Below are 26989 nucleotides of genomic sequence, written 5' to 3'. Positions count from 1 at the left end.
CTGAATAGAAAGGTACTGAAATGGTTGAGATGTCAGACAAATAATTCAAAATTCTACTTTAAAAAATGACCAATGACTTCAAAGGGAATTGAAACAAACAAATGAATGAATTAAGGAAGTCAATTCAAGATCTGGATTAGAAAGGCAACAACATGAATGAAAAATTCAGCAAAGATACTGAGATTCTGGAAAAAATGACAAATAAAAACCACTGGAAAGCATCACCAACAGACTAGATCAAGCAGAAGAAGGATATCAGGGATTGAAGACAAAATTGAGAAAAATATTACATTGAGATAGCTATAAAGAAAATAAACACAACCACAACTTTCAAGAATTCTGGGACATGATCAGCAGAGCTAATTTAAGAATCAATGGGGCAGAGGAAGTTGAGATACAAACTAAAGACATAGAAAACCTATTCAATGAAATCAGAGAAGAAAATGTCCCAAATCTATAAAAGATATGGACTTTCAAATTCAGGAGGCATATAGAACCCCAAGTAGACATGTCTAGAAGAAAAGAGCCTCTCCATCCATTGTAGTCAAAATGCTAACACTACAGAACAAAGGAAGAGTAATGAAAGCTGTATAAGAAAAAAGCTAACTTATTTTAAAAGGCAAATCTATTATAATTATATCAAATCTCTAGGAGAAACACTAAAAGCCACGAAAGTGTAGCTCTGAAAGTAAATAACTGCCAAACAAGATGGTTATATTCAGTAAAGTTTTCCTTTAAAATCAATGGACAAATAAAGACCTTTCAAGATAAGTGCAAACTAAAGCAATTCATGATCACTAAGCCAACATTGTAGAAGATACTTAATGCAATCTGATGCATAGATGATGAAGAATGACAGTCATAAATTCAAGAGGTCAGAAAAGAATAAATTTCAGGGAGGAACAGTTAACAAATGAGAAGAATAAAAGAATCAAACATGCTTAACTCAGTAAACTAGCAAACTCCTAAGAAGAACAAGGGAGAAAGAAAAAAACAAATAGTACTCAAATCAACCTGGAAAAAAAACCAACAAAATTATAGTAATCAACAAACACCTTTCAATAATAATCCTAAATGTAAATGGTCTCTAATTAAATGATGCAGATTGGCTGATTGGATTGCAAAACAAGATCCAACTAGATTTTTGTCTGTAAGAGAAAGATGTCACTAGCAAAGACACACACAGATTGAAAGTGAAGGGATGGAATAGATATACAAAGCAAGTGGAAACCAAAAGCAAGCTGAAGTATACATTCTCAGATCTGATAAAACAGACTCCAAGTCTATATTAGTCAGAACAGATAAAGAAATGCACTATATATTGATAAAGGGACTAATCCTTGAAGAAGATAAAATTCAGAAGTACACAGATCTGGTTGCTGAGACAATTGGTTTTGATGGACTATAGTTAACTAATTCCCAAACTTTATATGAAGATTAACATGTATTATAAGTTTTGGTACCGCAGACTGTGATAGGTGACCAGATCAAATTTCTAGGGAGCTAGGAGACTTTTATATGGAGCCAACCAAGAAGACAAATGTAATTTCACATAAATAATTTTCAGTTTCTTAGGGCCATAATGAGACTGCAGCAGACCATGTGATCTCATAGTGATGGCTAAATATATGCTAATGTTATATCTCTTAAGAGCCCTTATAGAGCTAGTAGTCTTTCTAAAGTCCCATAGGACTATTGTGGTTTGGATATGAATGTCCTCTCCAGGGTCATGTGTTGAAGCCTTGGTCCCCAATACAATGTTCAGAAGTGGGGCTGTTGGGGAGTGATTGGATCATGAAAGCTTTACCTAATTAAAGTTCTAATCTGTTGGTGGATTCAAAATTTGAATGGACAATTCAGAAGTGCTTGAAAGTGCCTCCCATGGGTATGGAAGTTGTGGGTTCGCTAGAGGCATGCCTCTGAAGGGTATATCTTGTCCCCAACCCCTTCCTCTGCTGCTCTCTCTCTGCTTCTTGCCCACTGTGAAGTAAGTAGCTTTCCTCTACCATGTCCTTCCACCTTGATGTTTTTACTTTGCCACAGGCCGAAAACCAATGGAGACAGTTGACCATCGAATGAAACTTCAGAAACCATGAGCCAAAAGAAAGTTTTCCTCCATTTAATCTATTTCTCTCAATTATGTGTCACAGTGATAGAAAATCTGACAAATACAAGGAACCTGTCACCAGAATGTGTGTGTGGGTGCATGCATGCACATGTGTGTGTGTGTCTGTACAAGTGCAAAGAGAAAGGGAGAGAGACAAAGGAGGGGGGTTGGCTGTGAGCTACTTACATTAGAAATAACAAATACATATGATGCACCAAATTCCAGTAGACCCAAATTCAGAGAAAAGTCCTTATCTTCTGTTTTACAGTGCACTGCAGGATATCTGAAACAGGATGAGTTCAGGTTAGAATAAGCAGTATGGCTTAGAAAAGAACTCCCATATCCAGGAGAGAATGATCACAATTCTCTACTGACTGTAAGGAAAGCAATGAAGCCACCATTTTCTCTTTAAAGAGAGATGCTTCTAGCCATGAGATTTTCATACTAGGTTTCTGCCCCTTATCTGAGCTCTTTATTGCCTGTCAGTTTTTTTTGTATTTTTTTTCCCTAAACCTAAATAAAGAAGGTGCAAATCACCTTCCTTTGTAGATTCTGGCACAGGGAAATTTATTCACACAAATCTTATTATCTAAAGGAACAGCATGAAACAGTGAGCCTGAGAGATTAAATTCTATGTAATGAGGAACAAATGGGAGATATTAACCAGACAGAATAATAAATTTTGTGAACCTTACAGAGATAGATCATACTGACTAAACATCGTAAGTATCATGAGCTCAATATATAGGTGCAGAGAAAAGATGGGCCTGAGGGAAGGAGCCAGAATTTAAAACTTAAAGTTAGCTCAGATATAACTAAGTCCCCAACTTGTATTCAAAGATAGCATTTAAAAAACAATTGCTGATAAAAGTGAAATGTCCATAGGGGCAATGCTCTTACTCTCCTCTTGGCACAGTTCTGTAAGCAGACACACCATAGTCTTCACCAACATTGAGGGGAGCATCTGTACCCAGGGAGATGTTGACATCTTTATGCAAAGTGTTAATAAACCTGAGGGTAGAGAAATTATTTACATATCAGACACACACCCAAACAGGGACGCCTGGTAGAAGAAGGTAGGATCCTTTTCTGTGTTGTTTATCACTATATCTTTAGTGCCTAGAATACTGACTGGCACATAAAAGGTACAGTATATATATTGTCAGCTGGACAAATGAATGAGCTTACATGTAAGAAATAGCTAGTAGACTTAGCTTTCCCTACCTGACTTCTTTCTGGAGTATTAACTTGTTATCTGTCACATCCTCACCAGATCTGTATTCTAGATGCACACTACCATAATCACCCATGCCAATCTGATCTTCTTTTCTAATCTAGTTTAGCCACATCCAATTTCTTTCCCTCTTAATGGTAGAATTTATCAACTGAGACTTTACCAAGAAAAGTAATATAATTATATATATGTAAAAATATGATAGTATTTACATAAAGCCAATATCTTATCTTCATAAATGACTCATGTAAAACTTAGGCCCCCAGCTCATAGTAGATTGTTAATATTGTTTTGAGTCACCAGAAATCTTGGACATTTCCAGATCCATCTTTCCAGTCTTCTGAACCTTGATCCCTAGATTTTTCCCTAAGGATGGGTTTTTGGAACACTTCTTCTTGGATAGATTTAGCCTTGGTCTCTGGCCCAAAGGATAAAAAGACAGTTTCTTCAGTCCTAAATGTTGATTCCTGGCCTTCATATAATCCTGCACTGACTTACAAAAAACCACTTTGTGAGCCTATAGGTCCCTAGCCTCATTCTTGCCTTACTTATTCTGAGCTGTTTGCCTTCTCTGAAGCATATCCAAAAGCAAGTTATTGTGATTATTCTACCCTTCAGTGAATTTTTATGAAAAGTTCTCTAAAATGCTATTCTGAATAGCAACTGCCTAATGTTGGTGGCCGTAGGCATGCTTATCTACCTATTTTAAGTCAAATTAAATTACCTGCCACAGAGGTCAGGTAATCTCTGCTCCATCTCTTTATCTGTTCTTTGCCATCTGGTGAGAACTTTAGCCTTATCTGAATTCAAAACTAAATATTTTTACTCCAAATGTGAACTATACCATAATACTTCTATAGATTTATAATAAAAACTATACTTTAAAAGGTAGATATCCAACTGCCAATAATGAAGAGAGGGATATTTGCACACTTCTGAATTTCTCTCTGGTTATCACAGAGAAAGATTTACTCAATTATTTTTCTGAGAGCAAGATAAATGGATAAGATTCCAGAGAAAAAAATATTTTGCAGTGGAGCACAAGGGCCTACAAAGATACAGCATCATCTTCAAATTCCACAGAAGAAAACAAAACTATCTGCCTCTACTGTCCTAGAAAATGCCTTTAGGCACCAGTGCCTAGGGGAGATAATTCCTGTTCAGATTAAGTAGAATATGAGGCCTTTTCATCTGAAGCCCCAAAGATCAAAAGAAACCCAAGATTCAAGAGAATGGAGTGCCCATGGGTCTGCTTGGCATCCAAACCTGATGGCTGTCATCCCATTGGCTGGTTTGTTTGCTACATCCTTTACCTACAACAGAAAAAAGTAAAAATCAGTAAGAGCTGACAAAAGGGAGCCTATAATAGAATGTTTGATCATTAGATCCTTGGTAAGATATTGATGAGCCAATGATCTTACTTTGAGATGACAACTTGGAACTTAGATCATTCCTCAACTTACCATCATGCTGGAAATACTTTTCCTATCTTCATGAATAATCAAACTATACCAGTTCTTCTCCACTACAGAATGCTCAGTGTGGACAGACAAATTGTGATACTTTAGGTAGATGTTCAAGTCCTGGCTTTTTGTTTTCAGGTGCAATTTGGAATATTGTGTTGTTTTCTGTAGAATGAAGAATCTGTTACATTCACCTTCTACCCCAGCTTGATCATCACAATCTCATAGCATCTCAGGGTGGGTGACCTCATCAGGTACTAGTAATTTCTTCCTTTAAACTAGTTTTCACATTTCTAGGAATATATCATAGGAAATAATGAGAGGTGTGAATAAAGACTTGTGAGTAAAGATGTCCACTACAGGATAATAATTCTAAAAGTCAATTATTTATAAGGAAGTACTTAGATGAACTATTTATGTAGGATAGACTATTATGTCTCATTAACATCATGCTAATGATGTTAATCATGGGAAGGTGATTTTGATACAATTAAGAAAAATCAAGGTCCATACAGCATATAAAGTTTCTATTTCACTCAGGTCCATAACTCACCTGAAAGGATTTGATGGACTCAACAAATAGAGAATTATTTCCATTTCCCAGCATTGTCACCTTCACTTCATCATCTGCCAGGTTCAAGACTTGTAGGAAAATTTCTTGGGAACCTGGCTGGGGTTGGGTCATTCCCTTAGGATATATAACATGTATTGGAATAAGTAATAAATAACTCTTCAGGTACAGTGAGATCACATATCTTAGTCATGTCTCTAACAAGTTAGTCCTTTTTGCCAAGAGGACACAGTTTTCTCTCTTTGAAGAGCATTTGGCTTAGAAAACTATAAAGGTAGTTTGGAGGAGAGAAACACCAGTTCCATATAGCAAGCACCAATGCCAGGTAAGGAACTCCATTTATCATGAACACTTACTTTATGCCTCCCATAGAACAGGTCCTGTGCCAGGTCCCATGACATTAAGATTGAAAAATTTGTAAGAATAAACAATATAGATATGGACCTGACTTTCTGGAGCTTAAGATTTATTCAACTCACATTTATTTTTATCTCTACAACTGCTGCAACTGCAAATGCCAGACATGCTAGGATCATACCAACAGCCATTTTCCTAAGTGACCTGCAAAGGAAAAGGAGATACATAATTATTTCTATCCTTTAGATTCTGGAGCATAAAATCCAAACTCCTCAGCCTACCATTAAAGACATTTCCTAATTTAGTCTCAATTATACTTCAAAGTATTTCCTAGAACTCTCCTTCATACATTCTTTTTTCTCCTTTTACTGCAGTGACATTGAACTGCTCTTCTCTGTAATGAATCACCTCTCCCCACCACTATCTTTGCTTATGATGGTTTTCTAGCTATTATGTTGTAATTCCAAAACCACAGCAATGCAACCAGATTCATTGATTATCTATTTTTTGCCAGGTGCTATACATGCTTTAAGTCATTTTCCTCTTAAGAGGTCTTGGTTGGCACTGGCAGTAGGTAGGACTCATTTACTTCTCTTTGTTTCTCTAGCATTTCCATTTTTCCTTCCTAGGGCACTTGCCATATGTTACTTGTATAATAGTTATCCTTGTATATGTTCTAATTCCCTTACTAACCAGTAAACTCTTTAAGAGAAAGATGTATGCTTAATTTAGATTTGCATGTCACTTAGTTCTGAACTCCCTAATAGCTGTACAATGAATAACTGGCAAATGGCCATTTGAATGTGGTAAAATGGTAGGCACTTTATCATCACAACTAAATTGCTATTAAATCAGAAATGAAAAGAAGCTTGGACCCCTTACTTTGGATAAAGGGAAGTAGTAAGTGGGAACAATTCTGTCCTCAGCCCTACCAGGTCACTTGTTTGTTTCATAGGGGCAACAGGATACAAAGGAGTTAGTTGTCAGGAAAGGCTTTGGACTTTTTTGAAGAGGCACCATTAAAGGACAAAACAGCAAGTTGGCTTAGGAGACTGATCTCACATACTTTTTTTTACTGCCCATGAAGCCTAGATCTTCCCCTTCAACATCACAGATTTAAGTCTGCAGCATTGGCTTTGATTCTAATTAGATCTATTTCTCACTTTTCTGTATTCATAATTTCCAACAAGGAAAAGTAGACGCAGATAAATGACAGATCCAGACTAATCACCATGAAGTCAAAACATACAGATAATAACTTTATCAAACTGGGAAAAGATTTAGTCAGTTTGCAGTAATACAACAACATACTGAGCACTTACGAGAAGTTAATTCCACACTTAGCGATCAGACGATAAATGACAAGGTCAAACAAAGGGATGAAGATAAGAACCAGAAAGGGATTTAGCACCTGCAACACCACAGAAGAAAGGATTAGCTACAAGTGTTCTTCTATGTGAGTGTGAGCTCATGCTATCATATGCTTGTGTAGTCCCTCTCACATCCATACACACTTTCACTTTCGTAGGTACAGAATGAATCCACATTTCTCAATCCCTTTACATCTGTCACTGCAAATAGGATCAGTTCAAACCCAGGCAGGTTCCCAGAAAGCATTACCTCAACCCAGGGTGCTGAGCTTGTGACAAAGGGAGTTGTTTTCATGACCCCGATGCCAACCGAGTTCTTGACATCATCACAGAAAAGAATTTAAGGATGAGTCTAGTTAGATGAGAAATTTATAGAAGATTTATTTAACAAAGCAGAAAAGCAAGAACTAAATCACATCCCAGTAGGCTGGAGATGTGGGCAGACAAGAGTACTAAGTCCTTTGTGTATGACATATTTATGAGGCTCAAGTCAGTCTAGGAATGTATAGGTCCTTATCTCTGTACATGCTTCATTTCAATTATCTGGCATGTTAATTGTTTGCTGTGACAATCCTCCTTTATTTGTATCTTACGTATATTAATTGAAACCAATAAACTTGAGATTCCAAGAGACCAAGTCTTCTTAATTGACATAGGTGATACATGTTTGAGAACCTGCCAGATACATTCCTTTAGAAGATGTTTATTTAGGGCAGAAAAATCCATTATTAGAATATATTCATTTTCCTTTAACAAAGCCTCCTTTTAGTCAAAGGATGAGTTTTTCCATATTCACCCAGGACATGCTTATCCAGAGCTCTGGGAAAATCATTAGTGCAAAGTTGAAAGCATAGTCAGCTGCTATACCCTAATGGGAAGTGAGAAGCTTCAAGTTACCTATTAATACAGTGTTTATTCTTAGCTTCTAGCTCTTGATCCCTATGCCTTAAAGTCTCTAATTTAGCCTGCCTTTCACCCAAGGCTCTATCTTGCATAGCACCTTAGCTTCCAAATATCCCACAAGACTAGTTTCTTTCTGAGCTGATTTGCGAGTCCTTCTCTCCCACTGGAAGGAGAAAGCCCAATAAAAAGGAAGGAGAGAAGAAAGGGTTGAACCAGGAGCTAAAAGAAGAAATGGGAGTCATTAGTAAAGAGAGATTCAGACTTTATTACTCACACAACAAAGGCTTAAGTTTCTTTGATAATATTTCCACTATATTACTGTGACATAGAAAAAAAAATCCAGTGATCATACTGTACTTTTGCTTTCAAACTCACTCTCCCTGGAGTGGACTTCTTAGAAGATACTTATTTAACAGGGGATATGAAGGAGAAGTAGAACATTTAAAAGAGAATGTTTTCATCTCTATGCTTGGTCCTCCTCAGCATATAAGAAGAAAAGCAACAGATTAAGGCTGTTAGCCTGAATAATGCAGGGAGAGATATAAATGAGGAGAGAGATACGTTTGCACCCCTATAGAGAAGTCTCCTACCTGCATCTGGTCCGGTTGAAGCACAAAAAAACCCTGAAACATTATAATTAATCATATTTAGATGGTGGCAGAAGACAAGAAAAGCCTAGATAAACCATCTTGTAATTATCAGTAAAAGGTTTTTAAAAGAAAATTCAACAGGTCTTTGGTCTAGGAACTCTATTTTCCCTTTAAGGGTATTTGGGCCTGGGAAAAGACTTAGATTGGCTTCTGGCTATGTTTGTTGAGGGCAGATGGGCTCAAGGGAGAAATTCTTTTTTATGTATAGGCTGAGTAATTCTTATAAAAAATGCTTTGGATTTTGGAATATTTGCATATGTACAATGAGATATCTTGGAGGATTAGACCCGAGTATAAACATGAAATTCATTTACAAATTCAGACTACTCATTTGAGATTATGTAAAACATAGTATTTGTAATAATTTTGTGCATGATACAAAGATTCGTGGTATGGAATTTTCCATTTGTGATATCATGTCAGTACTCGAAAAAAATTAGATTTTGGAGTAGTTAGGACTACAGCTTTTCAGATAAGGGATACTCAGCCTATACTATACTGCCTTTTACTTGAGAGAGAATAGCTTGCTGTGTTTTTATTAATTTCAACAACTTCAGTTACAGGTAGTACTAATGGGAAGGACGAGGCATGGTGGTTTGGGTAAAGACTCCCACTGACACATAGTTTTTCCAAAGTTGCTCTCTAAGGGTCAAAAGAGGACCGTGATGGTATGTCCTGAGCAACCACAGGAAGAGAGAGGTAAATTGTATTTGGCAGGCTCAAAGTAGACTGGTTAATATGACCCTGGTATTACTCCAACCTGTGTTCTTCAGAACTACAATACAATAACCTAGAATGTAGAACAATTAAGAGCAGATAGTGGGCAGGAGTGGACTGAAAGATGAACATTGGAAAAACAGAAAAGAATGTTTACAATCTTCCCATTCTTCCAATATCCACATAAAAAATATTCCATTTCCCACAGGTCCCCTGATGCAATCCTGCCTGTGATATAGGATGGATTGTGTGCCAGCACCAACCAACCTGTCCCTGCTATGTCCTAGGATGGGCTTACATAGAAGAAAATCAGCAGTCAGGTCTGTATCATTTCATTTGCTGTCCTCTCAGTACATCCGTGAGTATATTTCCTATCTACTTATGTTCCTGATTTCTAAAGACAAAATTCTGTTTTTCGTTTCTAGTTTATCTTTCATTATCTCTACGCCTACTCAGTGCCTTCAGGTTAAATGCACCTCTCTAATGATCTTAAGTTAGTTTGCAGGTAAAATCACAAATAAATGAATTTTTCTTGATATGAAGAAAATAATAGACTTCTCTGGAAGTCTCTTCTACTCACCAAGTTCCCATTCATCCTAGTGGCTTGCAGCGTCCATCTTGAGCCCTAGGTTGGACATATGCTATTATGAGAAATCCCTTTTCTATGAGAGGAAAGTGACTGGAGGAAGGGTCAGCTTTCAAAAGAATAATTCTTACCTGCTGATCCAAAAGAGCCCAGAACATGGGCAATGGGATATAAAGGAACAGTATCCTAGTCAGTGCCTTCACATCCAAAATGAGCTGCTTCTACAGGGAGGAAAGAAGGGCAAGCAGAATTGCCAGAAGTTCTAAATGTGGTTTTCTTACTTAGAAGTGGCTAAAACCAGTAATATAAAAGAGGTCAGATGCACCAAGAGAAAAACCAGTTTGAAATATTCCACAGAGCCATGAGATATTTCTGCAGTTTCAACTTACTGGGTATTTCTCAGCTGCCCAGTCTAACCAGTGCTGTCGCTTTGGAATGTCCTCAGAACGGTTTTTGAAGCGGTTGGAAACAGCAAACTAGGGAATAGTGTAGGTATAAAAGAGAGATGAAGAGAAACCATCCCCTTGTTTTCAACTTATCATCCCTTCCCTCAAACCCATACTTCCAGTATGGCTTATTTCAACTTTCTCATCTTACCAGGCATTGAATTTCAGAATATTTAAGATATAAATTTATCTTCCCTTGTTTCCTATTAGCATCGTATATGATACACTGAGAAGTTTTTGCCAATTTAAAAAATGATTACATTATTTTACTGCTTTATGATGAAGTAGAGGCATAGAGAAAGATCAATCTCAGTTTGTCAGGCAATTAGAACAGAAATTATTAAGAAAAACATATGCTCATTTTTGAAGACCCATATTCTCAGCATAGCATCTTCTTCTTTTTTGTCTTTTTTTGCAGTACTGGGGTTTGAACTCAAGGCCTACACCTTGAGCCTCTCCACCAGTCCTTTATGGATTTTCTCGAGATAGGGTTTCGTGAACTATTTGCCCAGGCTGGCTTTGAACCATGATCCTCCTGATCTCTGCCTCCTGAGTAGCTAGGATTACAGGCTTGAGCCACCGGGGCCCAGCTCTTTTCTTTTTGTTGAAGACGGCAGGTAAATAATTCAAGGACTTACCCAGATACATTTGATAACTTGAGCCACTATGTTTCCTTCAGGGGGTGGTTTTCTGTACATTTTGCTTCCCATTGCAAACACAGCTGCAGATGATAAACAAATAATGGTCTTAGCTTTTCACTTAATACATTGTGTATGTCAGTGCAAAGGGCAGACTTCTGAACTATAAATTTCATAAATGGAACTGACTTACACTGCCATACTTCACAGGAGCCAAGAGAAGATTAAATGGTCAATTGTTGATAATTTCACGTGATCGCAGAATTGGAAGTCATCTTTGACTTCTTATTCTTCTTAGTCCAGTTCCATACCTGATAGGTTACCAACTTTGATTGATCCTCTTTCTTCACTATATTGCCCATTTGCCCTTCTTTTTCATTACCACTGCTACGGCCCTTTTTCAGGACTTTACACCTTTTACTCTAGATTTCTAAAATAGCTACCAACTTCTCTTTCTTTAATTTCTTCCTCCTTTAGTCTGATGCCAAATTAAAACAAGTTTAGCATTTACCTAATAAATCCAAATTCCTATCAGAGAAGGCCTTTGCAAATTCATTAGTATCTTACAATTTATTAGGTTATTTTTATAAGTAACATATTAAGCACTTTGCATACCTTCAACTGATCTAACTTAACAAAAATATACTACTATCTCCACTTTAAATGTTCACAAATTGAAAATTAAAGAAATTAAGCAACTTGTACGAAGTTATACAACTAGAAATTGCCATAAAACAGCAATTTTGACGCTTGGCTTCTTTAACTCAAAAATCTGTATTCTTAATCATTAAAAAGCATCTCATTCACCTAAAAACTAAAAAACTAGCTAGCATTTGTTGCCCTTAACGCAGAGAAACTAAAGCAGATACCTTAAAAGCAACTGAGGCCAATAGGAAAAGGGGACCAGGAACTAAAGAAAAGGTTAGATCAAAAAGAATTAACCTAGAAGGTAACACCCACGCACAGGAAATCAATGTGAGTCAATGCCCTGTATAGCTATCCTTATCTCAGCAAAAAACCAGCAAAAACCCTTGTCCCTTCCTGTTATTGCTTATACTCTCTCTACAACAAAATTAGAAATAAGGGCAAAATAGTTTTTCCTGGGTATTGGGGGGGGAGAGGGAGGGGGCGGAGTGGGTGGTAAGGGAGGGGGTGGGGGCAGGGGGGAGAAATGAACAAGCCTTGTATGCACATATGAATATGAATAATAAAAGAAAAAGAAAAAAAAAGAAAGACAAAAAAAAAGCATCTCATTCACTCATTCTTTTTTTTTTTTTTTTTTTTGTGGTACTAGGATTTGAACTTGAGGCCTACACCTTGAGCCACTCCACCAGACCTTTTTTGTGAAGGATTTTTTTCAAGATAGGGTCTCATGAACTATTTCCCTGGGCTGGCTTCAAACCATGATCCTCCTGATGTCTGCTTCCTGCATAGCTAGGATTGCAGGTGTGAGCCACTTGCACCCGGCTTCATTCACTCATTCTTGAATCACACATTGTACTACACATTACTGGAAATGGAGGTGAAAATCACATGGCCCCTATCTTCAAAGAAGCTCACCTCAACCTATTGTTCTAACCCAATGCTTCATTTCTCTTTTTCAGTATCATATACTCTAATTCAGTATTCATCATTCCCACAAAACAATTCTACTCAATACTATTTCCGTACTAGTTCATTCTATTTTCTACAAACCCACATCTTTGTTTGTTTGTTTGTTTATTGGTGGTACTTAGGTTTGAACTCAGGGTCTCACACTTGCTAAGGCAGGCACTGTACGACTTGTGCCATGCCTCCCAGCCTGTCACATCTTTATTCATTTTTCAAATTACTGACCATGAGCTAGTATTACTTTTACTATTATAAAATAGTGGGGGGGGGGGTTAAAGTTTACTAAATTTAGTTAAAATCAGCAGGAAGACTCCCTCATGGATCCCTCCAGATGCAACTTCTTTCTCAACAGATTTCCCATTTCTACCAGCATGCCCCTCTAACAGAGCCTCCACTGAGCATGCCTTGCTCACTAAGCAGTAACATTTTGAAATGTCTAGAACTCAAGAGTCATCTTACTTTTATCTCCTTTAATTTTCCAACTTATTCATTCCTCTCTGTCAGATTTTTTTATTTTTTTATCACTTTTTCTTTGTTTTCCTCAGTTGCCATCCCTTCCTAGTTTCATTTGTGGGCTTTTTCTCTTTCCTGGTATGCTTTGGGGTTTGATCCTATGTTTTCCTTTTACCTTACTCTCATTAATTCTTAGTTATTTGTTTTCAAGGTTTAATTGCTATCCATATATTTATGACTCCAGATATATAACTAGATAGACATTTTGTCTTAGCCCTAAACCAGTTATTTCCAAAGTGATTATTTGTTGACTACAAGTAAAACTTCCAAGAACATCTATAAAACATCTCCAAAACAAATTCATCAACACTGCCTCAAACTTATTCTTCCTCACTATCTCTCTGCTTACCTAGTTGCATTCAACATTAACTTCTATTCCCCCTCACTTTACATATATAATCATTCCAAGGCTTGTTAATTCTACCTAGTCCAAGACAAGGTGAGCTGAGTTACCTGGAGTACAAAATTTAAGGGAGTGCTCAAAATGCAGTAATCAAGATATATATTGTCTTTGACTCACCTTAAACCCAATCTTTTCTCCACATTACAAGAATACCATTGAAAAATGAAAATCTAACAATCTGTTCAAAATCTTTTTGTAGCTCCCCATGTTCTCACAATAAAGTTCTAATTCCTTATGGCTTAAGTGACCCTTCATTATCTGGTTCCTATCAATTTCTCTTCTTTATCTTTCTCAATTCCTTTTAAGGTCTTTGAACATGTCATATTATTTCTCACCTTGTCTTACAGATACCATGTTTTCTTTTGCATCACTTACAATTCTTTCTTTCATTAGTTGCTTTTCATACCTAAGGTCTCATCTTAGGAGCCATTTCTGTAGGCAAACCATTAAAACCCTCAAAGTCTTCATCAGACGTTCCTCCTAGGAGCCCCCATAGCTCTCTCTGTTCTTCCCCAGTTGTGACTTTGGAATTCTGTGTTTTAAATTCATGTTTATCTGTCTTTCTCCTCCTACTGAGCTTTGTAAGTTATTTGAGAGCATGAACTTCATAGCTGTCTAAATCACCAATGTGACCTAGCATCTATCTAGGATCTATCACATAATAGGTATGATCAGCACTCAAAATTAAGAAGCTGACTAATATGACAGCACTTATTTAACATTTCATAGTTATAAAATATTTTAAATATGGCAACCCTTTTAAGTTTCATAATTATTTCAATATGTAAATATTATTGTGTGATGATCCAGAGAAGCATAGTACTAATTGGTGGAAAACCAAGAAAATAGTTGGGAAAATATTTGGCATTGAAGGGAGAAAGAATCAGGAACATATTATCATAGCTTGCCTGAATACAATACCTTGGATTTGGGAACTCTGAGTATTACTGTTAGCCTCCCTGGTAGAAAATAATCAGACTAAACTTTGAGTCTCTGGGCTCCTTTTCCTCTATGAGCTCTTTTTGTGTTTGGACTGGATATGTTCCCATGGGGGCGTCACCCTAAGGCTCAGAGTGAGAACAGGTTTCCAGGTCAATGATTAGAAACAATCACACCCAAGTTTCCCCTCAGGGAACTTGCCTAAACTAAGCAGCCCACATATCCCCCTTCTCTTCCAGGACAGTGTTCTCAGTGGTAAAGAGACTGCCACTTGATCTAAGTTGCATTACTTTCCAACTACTTTTCCAACTCCTCTTATTCTCTTTGTTCAAGGACAAATCTCTTAGAAACATTGTAGAGCAGAGCAAAAATAGCTAACCTAAAGTTGCTCTAAAAGGTCCAGAGAATTGGAAATGTCCTCTAATTATCAGAAAAATAAGCATCATATGATACTAAACTAGTTTGTATCATGGAGGATTATCTTCTTTCCTTTTCTTAATGTATACATACTCTTAACCTGGACTACACGTTAGAATCAGCTGGGATACTTTAAAAAGTATAGATGCTCAGCCCCCTGATTTGTTCTATATGTAGTCCAGAGATCAATAACACCTATGAGGATTGAATGAAATAGTTTGTATAAAGTGCCCACATGATGATTTTCAAGTGGTAGGCATAAGTAATTGTTAGTTTCCTTTGTCCACTGTACTTACCAAGTGCTACTACCATGAGCAATCCTGGAACACCAAAAGCCAATGCATAGCAATCTTCTCCAAAACATTGCACATCTCCTGAAGAAAATAAGGGAGAAAAGAGTAACTCCAAATCTTAAATCATTGATATCTTATACTGCAAGCTAAGCTCGGTCTAGACATAGCCATCATCTTTTTTCCCATCGCCTAGTCCATAACCCTTATCTGGAGCCAGAAAAATAAAGACTAAAAGAAATTGTCACTGATCCTATACCTTAAAGACCCAAAAAACTCTACTCAGAAGCTTCTAGACATCATCAATAGCTATAGCAAGGTAGCAGGATATAAAATAAACATAGAAAAATCATTAGCATTTCTATACACTAACAATGAGCAAACGGAAAAAGAATGTATGAAAACAATTCCATTTACAATAGCCTCAAAAAAAATCAAATACCTAGGTGTAAACCTAACAAAAGATGTGAAAGACCTCTACAAGGAAAACTATACACTTCTGAAGAAAGAGATTGAGGAAGACTATAGAAAGTGGAGAGATCTCCCATGCTCATGGATTGGTAGAATCAACATAGTAAAAATGTCTATACTCCCAAAAGTAATCTACATGTTTAATGCAATTCCCATCAAAATTCCAATGACATTCATCAAAGAGATTGAAAAATCTACTGTTAAATTTATATGGAAACACAAGAGGCCACGAATAGCCAAGGCAATACTCAGTCAAAAGAACAATGCAGGAGGTATCACAATACCTGACTTCAAACTATATTACAAAGCAATAATAATAAAAACAGCATGGTACTGGCACAAAAACAGACATGAAGACCAGTGGAACAGAATAGAGGATCCAGATATGAAGCCACACAACTATAAGCAACTTATCTTTGACAAAGGAGCTAAAAATATACGATGGAGAAATAGCAGCCTCTTCAACAAAAACTGCTGGGAAAACTGGTTAGCAGTCTGCAAAAAACTGAAACTAGATCCATGTATATCACCCTATACCAAGATTAACTCAAAATGGATCAAGGATCTTAATATCAGACCCCAAACTCTTAAGTTGATACAAGAAAGAGTAGGAAATACTCTGGAGTTAGTAGGTATAGGTAAGAACTTTCTCAATGAAACCCCAGCAGCACAGCAACTAAGAGATAGCATAGATAAATGGGACCTCATAAAACTAAAAAGCTTCTGTTCATCAAAAGAAATGGTCTCTAAACTGAAGAGAACACCCACAGAGTGGGAGAAAATATTTGCCAACTATACATCAGACAAAGGACTGATAACCAGAATATACAGGGAACTTAAAAAACTAAATTCTCCCAAAACTAATGAACCAATAAAGAAATGGGCAGGTGAACTAAACAGAACTTTCTCAAAAGAAGAAATTCAAATGGCCAGAAAACACATGAAAAAATGCTCACCATCTCTAGCAATAAAGGAAATGCAAATTAAAACCACACTAAGATTCCACCTCACCCCTGTTAGAATAGCCATCATCAGCAACACCACCAACAACAGGTGTTGGCGAGGATGCGGGGAAAAAGGAACCCTCTTACACTGTTGGTGGGAATGTAGACTAGTACAACCACTCTGGAAAAAAATTTGGAGGCTACTTAAAAAGCTGGACATCGATCTACCATTTGATCCAGCAATACCACTCTTGGGGATATACCCAAAAGACTGTTACTCCAGAGGCACCTGCACATCCATGTTTATTGCGGCACTATTCACAATAGCCAAGTTATGGAAACAGCCAAGATGCCCCAGCACTGACGAATGGATTAAGAAAATGTGGTATCTATACACAATGGAATTTTATGCAGCCATGAAGAAGAACGAAATGTTATCATTCGCTGGTAAATGGATGGAATCGGAGAACATCATTCTGAGTGAGGTTAGCCTGGCTCAAAAGACCAAAAATCGTATGTTCTCCCTCATATGTGGACATTAGATCAAGGGCAAACACAACAAGGGGATTGGACTATGAGCACATGATAAAAGCGAGAGCACACAAGGGAGGGGTGAGGATAGGTAAGACACCTAAAAAACTAGCTAGCATTTGTTGCCCTTAATGCAGAGAAACTAAAGCAGATACCTTAAAGCAACTGAGGCCAATAGGAAAAGGAGACCAGGAACAAGAGAAAAGGTTAGATTAAAAAGAATTAACCTAGAAGGTAACACCCACGCACAGGAAATCAATGTGAGTCAATGCCCTGTATAGCTATCCTTATCTCAACCAGTAAAACCCCTTGTTCCTTCCTATTATTGCTTATACTCTCTCTACAACAAAATTAGAGATAAGGGCAAAATAGTTTCTGCTGGGTATTGAGGGGGGGAGCGGGAGGGGGTGGAGTGGGTGGTAAGGGAGGGGGTGGGGGCAGGGGGGAGAAATAAACCAAGCCTTGTATGCACATATGAATAATAAAAGAAAAATGAAAAAAAAAAAAAAAAAAGAAATTGTCACATATTTCCAAGCCCTTATAAAAGAAGAAGGATCCTAGGAAGTTTTGAATACCTTTTTAGCTGGTTAGAATAAAGCTTTATATAGCCAGCCACACAAGAAAGGATCCTAACCTCTCAGCATGGGTGTGATAAATGTAGAAATCAAGCTCCCCGCATTGATGGAGAGGTAGAAGACTGAGAAGTATCTGGTCCGTTCCTCTGCCTGCAACAAACAAGGTAAATTATCGTGCAACATGCTTCCTAGATCCATGCTCAGATTCAGCTGGAGATACACGTGAAGTGACAGATTCAGATACTGTCTTCATGGTATCTGAACATTATACTAGTTATTTAATAACACAGCTGACTGATCCCAGACAAACATTTATTCATTTTCTAAACCCCAGTACAAGCAGCCTTAACAAACATTCTTTTACCCTTTTCCTATCAAAAGTGACCATCCTATCCTCAATGTCACTCTTGTGTTTAATGCATATCTATTCCAACATCAATATCTTTGCTTTAAATGTCTGTTTCTTTTAGTGGATTGTGAATTCCTTTAGGACAGAAACTTTACTTGTTTCTGTAATCCCTAGTATGTAACACAACATCTGGCATATATTAGAGACTCAATAAATGTTTATTGACTATATTAATTAAACAAATGACAACTTGAATTAAATAATAGATTTTGTAGAGTATATATATGGTAGAAATAGGACCAGAATATAGGTCAGTACAGAAAACTGTTGATCAAGCAGGATAGTTCTACAAGTGCTGAAGAGATTGCCAAAGAGTAGAAAAGACAGTGGGCTTAAAGTGGACAGCAAGAGCTTAGAAGTGGGTTTGTTCTATTAATTGGAAGTATATTTGTGAACCAGCTACTTCAAGTCCATTTGTGGATGGGTGATTCATTAGGTACTGCTATGCTTCATTCTAGCACCTCTGATATTTTCCCAATGCAGTAGCACAACCAGTCCTTCATTTTCAGCTTATCATGTGCTTTTTTTCCTTTTCTGGTTCCCATTTTAATCTACTCCATTAATCTAATTTGTATAGTTTATTGTACATAGAATCCCCTTGCCAAAGGGAGATTATTTGTCCAAAGTCAGCAAGTAATGATAATCTATAGCCTTTTGGGCAGACAGAGTACAAATGCCTGGTGGAGTGGCTCAAGTGATAAAAATAGCTGTCTAGCAAGCATGCGGTCCTGAGTTAAAACCCCAGTACCACCAAAAAAAAAAAAAAAAAAAAAAATCCCCAAATTACCCAAATGATCTAAATGAAAAAAAAAAATCACAAGCAGACACAACATGCAGAGAGAGAAAACACAGGCAAAAAAGAGACAGCAGGCACTATGTCAGAGAGACTGGACGAATGGAAGAGGAAAAGGGGAAGGCAAAGAGAAAGAGATGGAAGAAGGGCAAGGAAGAGAGAAAACATAAATATGATAAACAGCTATAGAAGAAGGACTAAATACATGAAGGAGACAAAAAAGAAAAGTGAGAACAAAAGAGAGGAAGCCAGAAATGTTGTCTACTCTAAGAATAGACTGTTCCCTTGACTATTTGTCACTGCTTCCTCAAAAGGCTCATTTTTACATAGGTCATATTGTTTTATTTCACCACTGAAAATTAAAAGTATTTATGAAAAGAAGGAATTATCAGTCAAGCAAATCTGTCTAGAGAAATTCATTCTGTTTCATTCTAACTGGCCATTTCCCCCTTTTTCAAAATCTCAAAGCTAAAAAATATCCCAAAGCTAAACATGCTTAGATTATTTCTACACTACTTGAGATCTCCTTTTCCCAGTGTTAATTGTGCTTTCTTCTTAAATTTCTCAAGTAAACATAAGCTCACTGCTTCCAACTCTAACACGGAAGTTTTTCCTTTCACCAAGAAAACATCTAACTGCCTATAGCTTTCACACTTATTGGTCTCAGGTTTAAACACTGACATCCTTCCAATAGATATAAACGGCTACTATATAATATTCTCCTTGATTCTTTTCTTAACTAGGCTAAGTATCCCCATTTTCTTTAAACTTTTCTAACATGAAATGTCCATCTATTATCCTGGTTACATTCTTTTGAATGTGCTTCACTTTTTCTATTAATGACCAGTATCCAGCAATGAACCCAAATATTCAGATAGGATCTAATCTGTGAATTACTTCAATCTTAGCAAATTGTTACCTGTTTAGCAATCCCCCTTTGATGTTGCCTCTACATTTTTTTTTTTTTTTTTTTTGGCAGTACTGAGGTTTGAACTTAGGGCCTTACACTTGCTAGGCAGGTGCTCTACTACTTAAGCCATTTGCCAGTCCTGCCTCTACATTCTTAAAATTACAGAAATAATGGGATTCTTACATGTTTTTCTTCAAACTGGTCTCCACCAAAAGCTGCCACGCAAGGTTTGATACCTCCTGTCCCCAAAGCTATTAGACTCAAGCCGACCAATGATAGGATTCTGAAATGGAGAGGTGAGGATGCTAACCATGTCAATATCAAACAACTGTAGAGATAGACTATAGAAAGTAGATGGGGGAAATGTATATAAGGGCAACAATCCTCCTCCCAGTTCTACCCTGTAGGCACTTTCCTCTTGTCTTTACTCCAATAAATACTCATGGGCATTTAGCATCTTTGTGCTGCTTCAGCATGTGCCAGAAAGTATGCATTGCATGGAAGATTTTGTGCTGGTATTTCCATTTACCCCTTGTATGCAACAGATAGAAGCAGATACTGAAAAGACTCCAAAGCTAACAAACTGGTTCTCAATCTTATTCTAGTTAAAGGAACACTTCAACTGAAAAAAAATCTTATGGATCCTTACTAAGGATATGCTAAAAATGCATCATAATAGAAGTAGTGCCAATGATTTTTATGGGACACCAACAAGGAGGTATCTAGTATTTATTAAATTACAAATAAAATTCCTAACTTAAAGGATAAATACATGCATAGACACATTATGACATGAATACAGCTGTTCATGCTTCCTGAACAACTGTAATCTTCTCTGCTAACACATCATAATTTATAAAGTATCTCTGGGCCTATAAACATCAATAAATTAAGTGGAGAGGGAAAGGACATATATTCTCCAATAGGAATATATGGAACTACACATAAATGGAAATATCTCAAGCTTTGAATATGACTTTTACAATATATTATAAGTAAATACATTTTTTAATCCCTGATGAAATACAGATGCATGGATGTGTGAGCAGGTGAAGGAAGATGGAAAGTGTGGAGGTTTTACTTACTTTGAAGAGTTTTTATAAAGAGGATACTAACTAAACATTCTACAATTCTTCAAATGCCTACTTAATGAAAATTAATGAGCTCAGATAACATAGGAAATAAACTACTCATAATTTTTTTTTTTCTTAACCAACTTGTTAACAAAACTGTAGACTGGAAAATAAAGAAACATCTCTGGTAATAAAGTCATCTGCAATGAATTCCTGAGACATACACCTGTCTAATGTAAGGAAAGTGTATCAGTTGATTCCATGATTTTACTCACGTGTGCAGTGTTTTGCCCCCCAATATTGGTATGGCACCCAAAGACTTGAACACATGGCCAAGCACATATACCAGGGAGAGATAGATGATTGTCCTGTGGAGAGAATTAAATTAGTCAGTCTGTGTATTATTCAGAGACTTGAAATATACAGACTTGGGATTCACACTGTTCTCGGTAAATAGTGGAGGAAGAGAAGGGAGTGGAGAAAGAGTTAACTGAGAAACACAAATAAAAACAATAGTGAATGTGGTAAACAGACTATGAAAAGGGAGTGCAGTTCTTCACCCTGCAGTGTTTACTTGGAAGCAACAGACATTTTCTTCAAGTTTTCTTTTCATATCTATCCTTGCCTTTGTTCCACACGTATACAGAGCACCCCTACTTTTGGACAGATATAACAAGAAGTGGGTGGGTTTATGGCAAGAATGATGATGTTTTAAATGAGTAAAGTCAATAGAACAGGATACCTTGACCTGAAGTATTTTTCTTAAGAAATACCTTTTGATCTAGGAAATAAGAGAGGTCAAGGATGAACTCCAAGTAAAACATTAATGGCTAATGAAAAGGACTTTCTCTTAAAAAACAAAACAAACAGAGATATATAGAGATGCAAAGGCTTCTAGGCTCAGCCTGGGTAAGTTGGACACTTGGGTTAATTGTAGTGTCCACTGTAGTTTCCTTATGGACAAATTACCAAAAGTGAGAAAGGACCAGGAACTCAGACTGTCCAATGATTAAAAAAAAAAATCATGCAGTTGGTAGAAACTTCTTGCAGAGTTGTTTCTCTAAGAAAGTTGACTAGCAAAACAGAAGTAGAAGAGTAAGGAATTCTAATAAGAACACATATAGAGATATACACATTGACATACAGCACATTACCACTTATACTTCTTATATTTATTACCACATCAGCATTCTTTTGCTATCTAAATAGTGTTAATGCTATAATGAACCTTTGGAATTATATAGTTTATATCTGTGGTTTTAAAATGTTTTATGCTAATGTGGAATATAAAGAATGAAATGAAAGTACAATAAAGGTTAGAGATGCCAGAAATCTCAGGCTGTAGATTCCTCATTTTAATTGACCTGTATTCCTAGATTAGTCAGCTTTCTATGGGAAGAATCTTAAAGGGTACATAATGTAAGTGACTAATCCAAGGCTTAACATCATGGGAGAGTGGGCAAGCTTTCCCAACAGGCCTTATATCATCTTTGAAGAAAAGGTCTCTTTATTGGAATAAAAAGAACTGCTGGTAGAGTGGCTCAAGTGGTAGAGTGCCTGCCTAGCAAGTGTGAGGCCCTGAGTTCAAAACCCAGTACCACCAAAAAAAAAAAAAGAGCAAATAGAAAAGGAATAAAAAGGAACTGAAAAAAAAGGCTAGCTATCTGAACTCAAAAGAAATGATCTATGCTAGATCATCAGAAAAACAAATAGAGTCTGAGTAGGAAGATCAGATCTGTATTCAATTGTTAAACTGAATGAATGAAAGAAGTTTAAGTGGTTTAGGAAGTAAACAGGCAACCTTTTAGATAAAAGACTCAAAGAAAATAGTCTAAGCATGAAGGATATAACAAAAGAACCTAATGGCAGAAACTTTAGCAGGAGAAAGAAGTCAAGAGGGATTTGAAAATTCTGCATTTGAAACATAATCATTATCCCATCTTTAGGATTCAAAACTATTTTAGGTAGAATTGACCAATCCCTCAACTTGTACAAATCAGGAAACTGAAATCCAGAGAGGTTAAAGACATTTCCAAAGTGACATATGTGATATTTTAACTAGTATTGCAGTTGGATTAGGTCTAGAAGTTCCACTTTTTTCTTTCTTTCTCTTTCTTTTTTTGTGAGAGTCTCTCACTAGATAGCCCATAGAGAGCTCCTCCTACCTCAGCTTCCATAGTGCTGGGAGGGCATAAACTGGCATGCAACATCGTGCTCTGCTAGAGCTTCTATCTTCGAATTCATAGCTCAGCATGCCTTTAGCTTTATCACAAATAAGTTAGTGTAAAAAAAAAGAAAAGAGGAAGAAGTTACAGAGTTCACTTCACCATGAGAATATCAAAAGCCATAGCCATTTTTAACAAGAGCTTAGGACCTGAGAAGAATATGCAGAGACTAAGAAGTATAGGCAGTGATGGTGGAGTAAGAGATCAGGCTAGAAGGAAAGAGGGTTAGCTCTGACCAAACAAAAGGAAAAGTGTGGAAAGAACATCCAAAAACCCTTTCAAGAGAGTGGTGATTGCCAAGGTCAAGAGCCCAGACTAATAGGCATGGATCAAGGGATATAAAAACTAGGAACTGTGAATATTTTTCTCTACTCAAAAACAACTTGATACTAAAATAGCATCTTAGCATATAGTTACCCTCTCAGTAAATGTTTATAGTAATTACAAGCCAATATGCACGTTAATATTTTCATTTTCAATTATGTACCTATTGGCTAATCTTTCCTATGCATAGTTCTGAAGGAAGCCTCACTTTTCTCCAGCATAGGAATTTCCTTATATAAGAGTCAGAGTTTCTGGGTGCTCATTTCTTCTTTACACATCTTTGATTCTGGGATAGTAAATAGAGAAAGGATTTTTTTTTTAGTAGTTGCTTACTAAATTCAGAAAATTGTCCCTTGAAGGTTTGAACAATCTTTCTAATGTTACATGTTTTTCATTCCTAAGATAACACCTAGAAAAATGTACACACACACACACACACACACACACACACACACACACACACACTCACAAACACAGTGGGATGGGAGAAGAGAGAAATGTTGGGAGATGGTGGGAGGGAGAAAGAAAGGCAAAAGAACACATGTGAGTTGGGGAAAAATTTATAGTTAAATGTTTAAATCATTCTTGTTTTCCTTAGCTAGTGAAGAAAAGAAGGCTGCAGGTTCAAATTAAAGATTGTAAAGGAGAATCCTGTTCCCACTTAAAAAATTCAGGAGTAAAGTGTGGTGGGAGGGAGAGCTAAGTGTTGTTATCATTCTGTTTGTGTATGTGGACTTGCACACATGACACACACACATGTCTGCAAGAGAACGAGTTATCTGTTTTCTCTCTTTCTGAAAGAGCTATCAAGTCACCTGAATTTTGTTATTTAAAAAAAAACAAAACACAATGTCAACAACAAAATAAAAGTCATATTTGTATCTGTCCATACTTATCTTCATATCCTTAGTCATGTGCCTACATTTGAGAATCTGAGGATAAATAAACATATTAACTCAAGTATTTGCTGTAGGCTTGCAATGCACAAAGCACTGTCCTAGGTGCTGTAGATCAAATCTGTAATAAGTGACTTTGTCCTTTCAATGTTTAGAAGAAAATTTCAAATTTGCATACAAACAATTAAAATAGAGTTCGATATATGTTATGTGAGGGTAAAAAAGAATTCAGAGGATTACTACCAAGACTACTTACAAGTAATTACTAGCAAGATTACTTCCTGCTAGTACTGAAAAATAAGGGGGCAGAGAACACTCCATAGCATATGTGCTATTTGAGCTAAACCTTAAAGGATTTGGATATGGAAGGATGGGGAGGAGGGATATTTCCTGAAATAGAAACAGTGTAAGCAGATGTAGAAGAGATATCATTGGCTATTGTCACAAAACAATTAGAGCCTGGCAGTGCAGGTGGCTCATACTATAATCCTAGCTACTCAGGAGGCAGAGATCAGGAGGATCATGGCTGGAAGCCAGCCCAGGCAAATAGTTCTCTGGGACCCTATCTCAAAAAACCCTTCACAAAAATAGGGCTGATGGAGTGGCTCAAAGTGAAGGCCCTGAGTTCAAACCCCAGTACAGCAAAAAAAAAAAAGAAACAATTAGTATTCAGTTGTTCTTTTGTGGGCATTCTTTTTCTAAAATTAACATTTATTAGTTGGATAAAATAATGGGTTTCATCATGACCTTTTCATAGAAATATATAATGTATTTTGAGCATATTCACCCCCCTATTATCCTCTTTTGTCCCCCTTCCCACTCCTGCTGGTCTTCCCAAATTCTTGAAGGAGAGGAAACATGACAATAAACACAAAAAAGTAAAGTTAGGGTGAGACTAGTAGACAATGATTTAAGTCACCAGAAAATTAGTAGTAATGTGATCAGATATTTATTTTAGGAAGATTAATGTAGCAGTAGTAGGAAAAAGATATAGAATTGGTAGAATTTGATAACTGTTTGGATGAGGGGATAAAGAGAAATCAGAGAAAGGACTGCCAAAGTGAATGTCGATATGCAGTTACAAGTACTAAAGTTTGAATTCCAGGTTATAACAGAGTTTAAGGAGCTGCAGAAAGGGAAGAGGGTCAAACTTGTAACCTGGGGGAAATGCTTACATTCAGAAATGAGTTAAATAAACAAAAGTAAAAGAGGAGGCAGTTAAAGAACAATCCAGAAATGTAAAAGAAAGAGAATGAGAAAATACAGTTAAAGGGCCATGTATGGGGGTATACATCTGTAATTCTACCTACTCAGGAGGCAGATATTGGGAGGATTGTGTTTTGAGGCCAGTCCAAGGGAAAAGTTAATGAGAGACCTCATCTACAAAGAAGCTGGGCATGGTGATATGCGCCTGTAATCCCAACTATGCAAGAGGCATAGGTAGGAGGATTGTGGTCCCAAACTGGTCCCAGGCAAAAATGCAAGACGCTATCTGAAAAACAGATAAAGCAAATAAAGGCTGGGAGTATGGCTGAAGTGGTAAAACACTTGCCTGGCAAGTGGGATGTCCTGATTTCAAAACGCTGGTGTTTTGAAAGGAAGAGGATGAAGAAAAGAAGGACAAGGAGAAAAAGAGAAGTGAAGAGAATATGGTGTTGGAGAAGGCTAGGACATTCCAAGAAGAGTGATAAACAACTGAAATGATAAAAATGAATAAGAATTTAGAAAGGGCCATTGGAATTTATTTTAAAATATCATTATCAGTAGTCAGAGAGAGATGATTTATACTATCTCTTATTGTACTTACCACAATCTGTTCTGTGCTAAAGGTATTGAACTTAAAATATATGAAGCAAGAATTATGCGTAATTCATCTTATTCTGTCCCATGATGCTTTGGACAAGTATAAGGTATTTGATAAACATTTAGATTGAATCAGATTAAATTGAATTTAATTGCATTCTCTTACATTGCATTTTATTATTCTACTGTAAGAAGTGATAATAAAAAATGAGAAAGGAAGGTGACACATTCAGATGATTCTTTCTTACACTGGGGGCAATGGTAGTAAATAGAAAGAGGAAAAAAGGTCAAGATTTTTCCTTGTTTAAAGTTATTAGAGATTTTACCTGATTCTATGTTTAGGAAAAGACTCTGGCTCTGAAGATAAATTTGAAGGCAAGAGAGGTGAAATCCACTGTACCGAGACTCCAGGGAGAATGACTCAGGTGTTGGTGATAAACATGCAAAAATCATCAAGTTGTGCACTTAAGACTTTTGGATTTGTGTACTCTATATATTCCTTAATAAAAATCAACTTTCAAAAATATCTCACAAGGATTGAGTTGAAGATACAAGCAGAGATTATTAAATTTCCTCCAAAAATAGCTATCTTTCAGCAATTCCAGAAGTTTTACTAATTCAATCTTAAAGGAATTTGTTTTAAAAATAAATAAAACTGCCACATCATCTATAATGAGTCTTTATTCTACAACTGAATAACCAGACCATAGTTTATACTTTTTATTCCTCACAAAGTCCCTACCTGGATGAACTTGGTAACTACTACTATAGATGTCACAAATTTAGAACTCAACCATCTACTCACCATTCCTCTTCTAAA

At 36.7% G+C, this 26989-nt stretch overlaps 1 protein-coding gene across 1 annotated transcript in view; it reads right to left on the bottom strand.

Moving 5' to 3' along the window:
• Slc15a2 (solute carrier family 15 member 2) overlaps positions 1-26989 on the bottom strand; it is a 47823-nt gene that overhangs the window by 16574 nt on the left and 4260 nt on the right. The window contains exons 4-19 of the mRNA XM_074073261.1: positions 21197-21289; positions 20032-20131; positions 17796-17886; positions 15222-15299; positions 11043-11125; positions 10348-10434; positions 10090-10179; positions 9953-9997; positions 8596-8628; positions 7055-7143; positions 5855-5936; positions 5358-5492; positions 4805-4969; positions 4608-4654; positions 3008-3118; positions 2294-2390 (exon numbers count right to left, since the gene is read on the bottom strand). Of these exons, the coding sequence (XP_073929362.1) occupies positions 2294-2390; positions 3008-3118; positions 4608-4654; positions 4805-4969; positions 5358-5492; positions 5855-5936; positions 7055-7143; positions 8596-8628; positions 9953-9997; positions 10090-10179; positions 10348-10434; positions 11043-11125; positions 15222-15299; positions 17796-17886; positions 20032-20131; positions 21197-21289 (1426 nt within the window). The remainder of the gene's footprint in view (positions 1-2293; positions 2391-3007; positions 3119-4607; positions 4655-4804; positions 4970-5357; positions 5493-5854; positions 5937-7054; positions 7144-8595; positions 8629-9952; positions 9998-10089; positions 10180-10347; positions 10435-11042; positions 11126-15221; positions 15300-17795; positions 17887-20031; positions 20132-21196; positions 21290-26989) is intronic.

This window comes from Castor canadensis, chromosome 5 (assembly GCF_047511655.1).
Source record: "Castor canadensis chromosome 5, mCasCan1.hap1v2, whole genome shotgun sequence".
Classification (NCBI taxonomy): Eukaryota; Metazoa; Chordata; class Mammalia; order Rodentia; family Castoridae; genus Castor; species Castor canadensis.
Note: the sequence above shows the minus strand (reverse complement) of the source record. Positions and strands in the feature narration are given on the sequence as shown.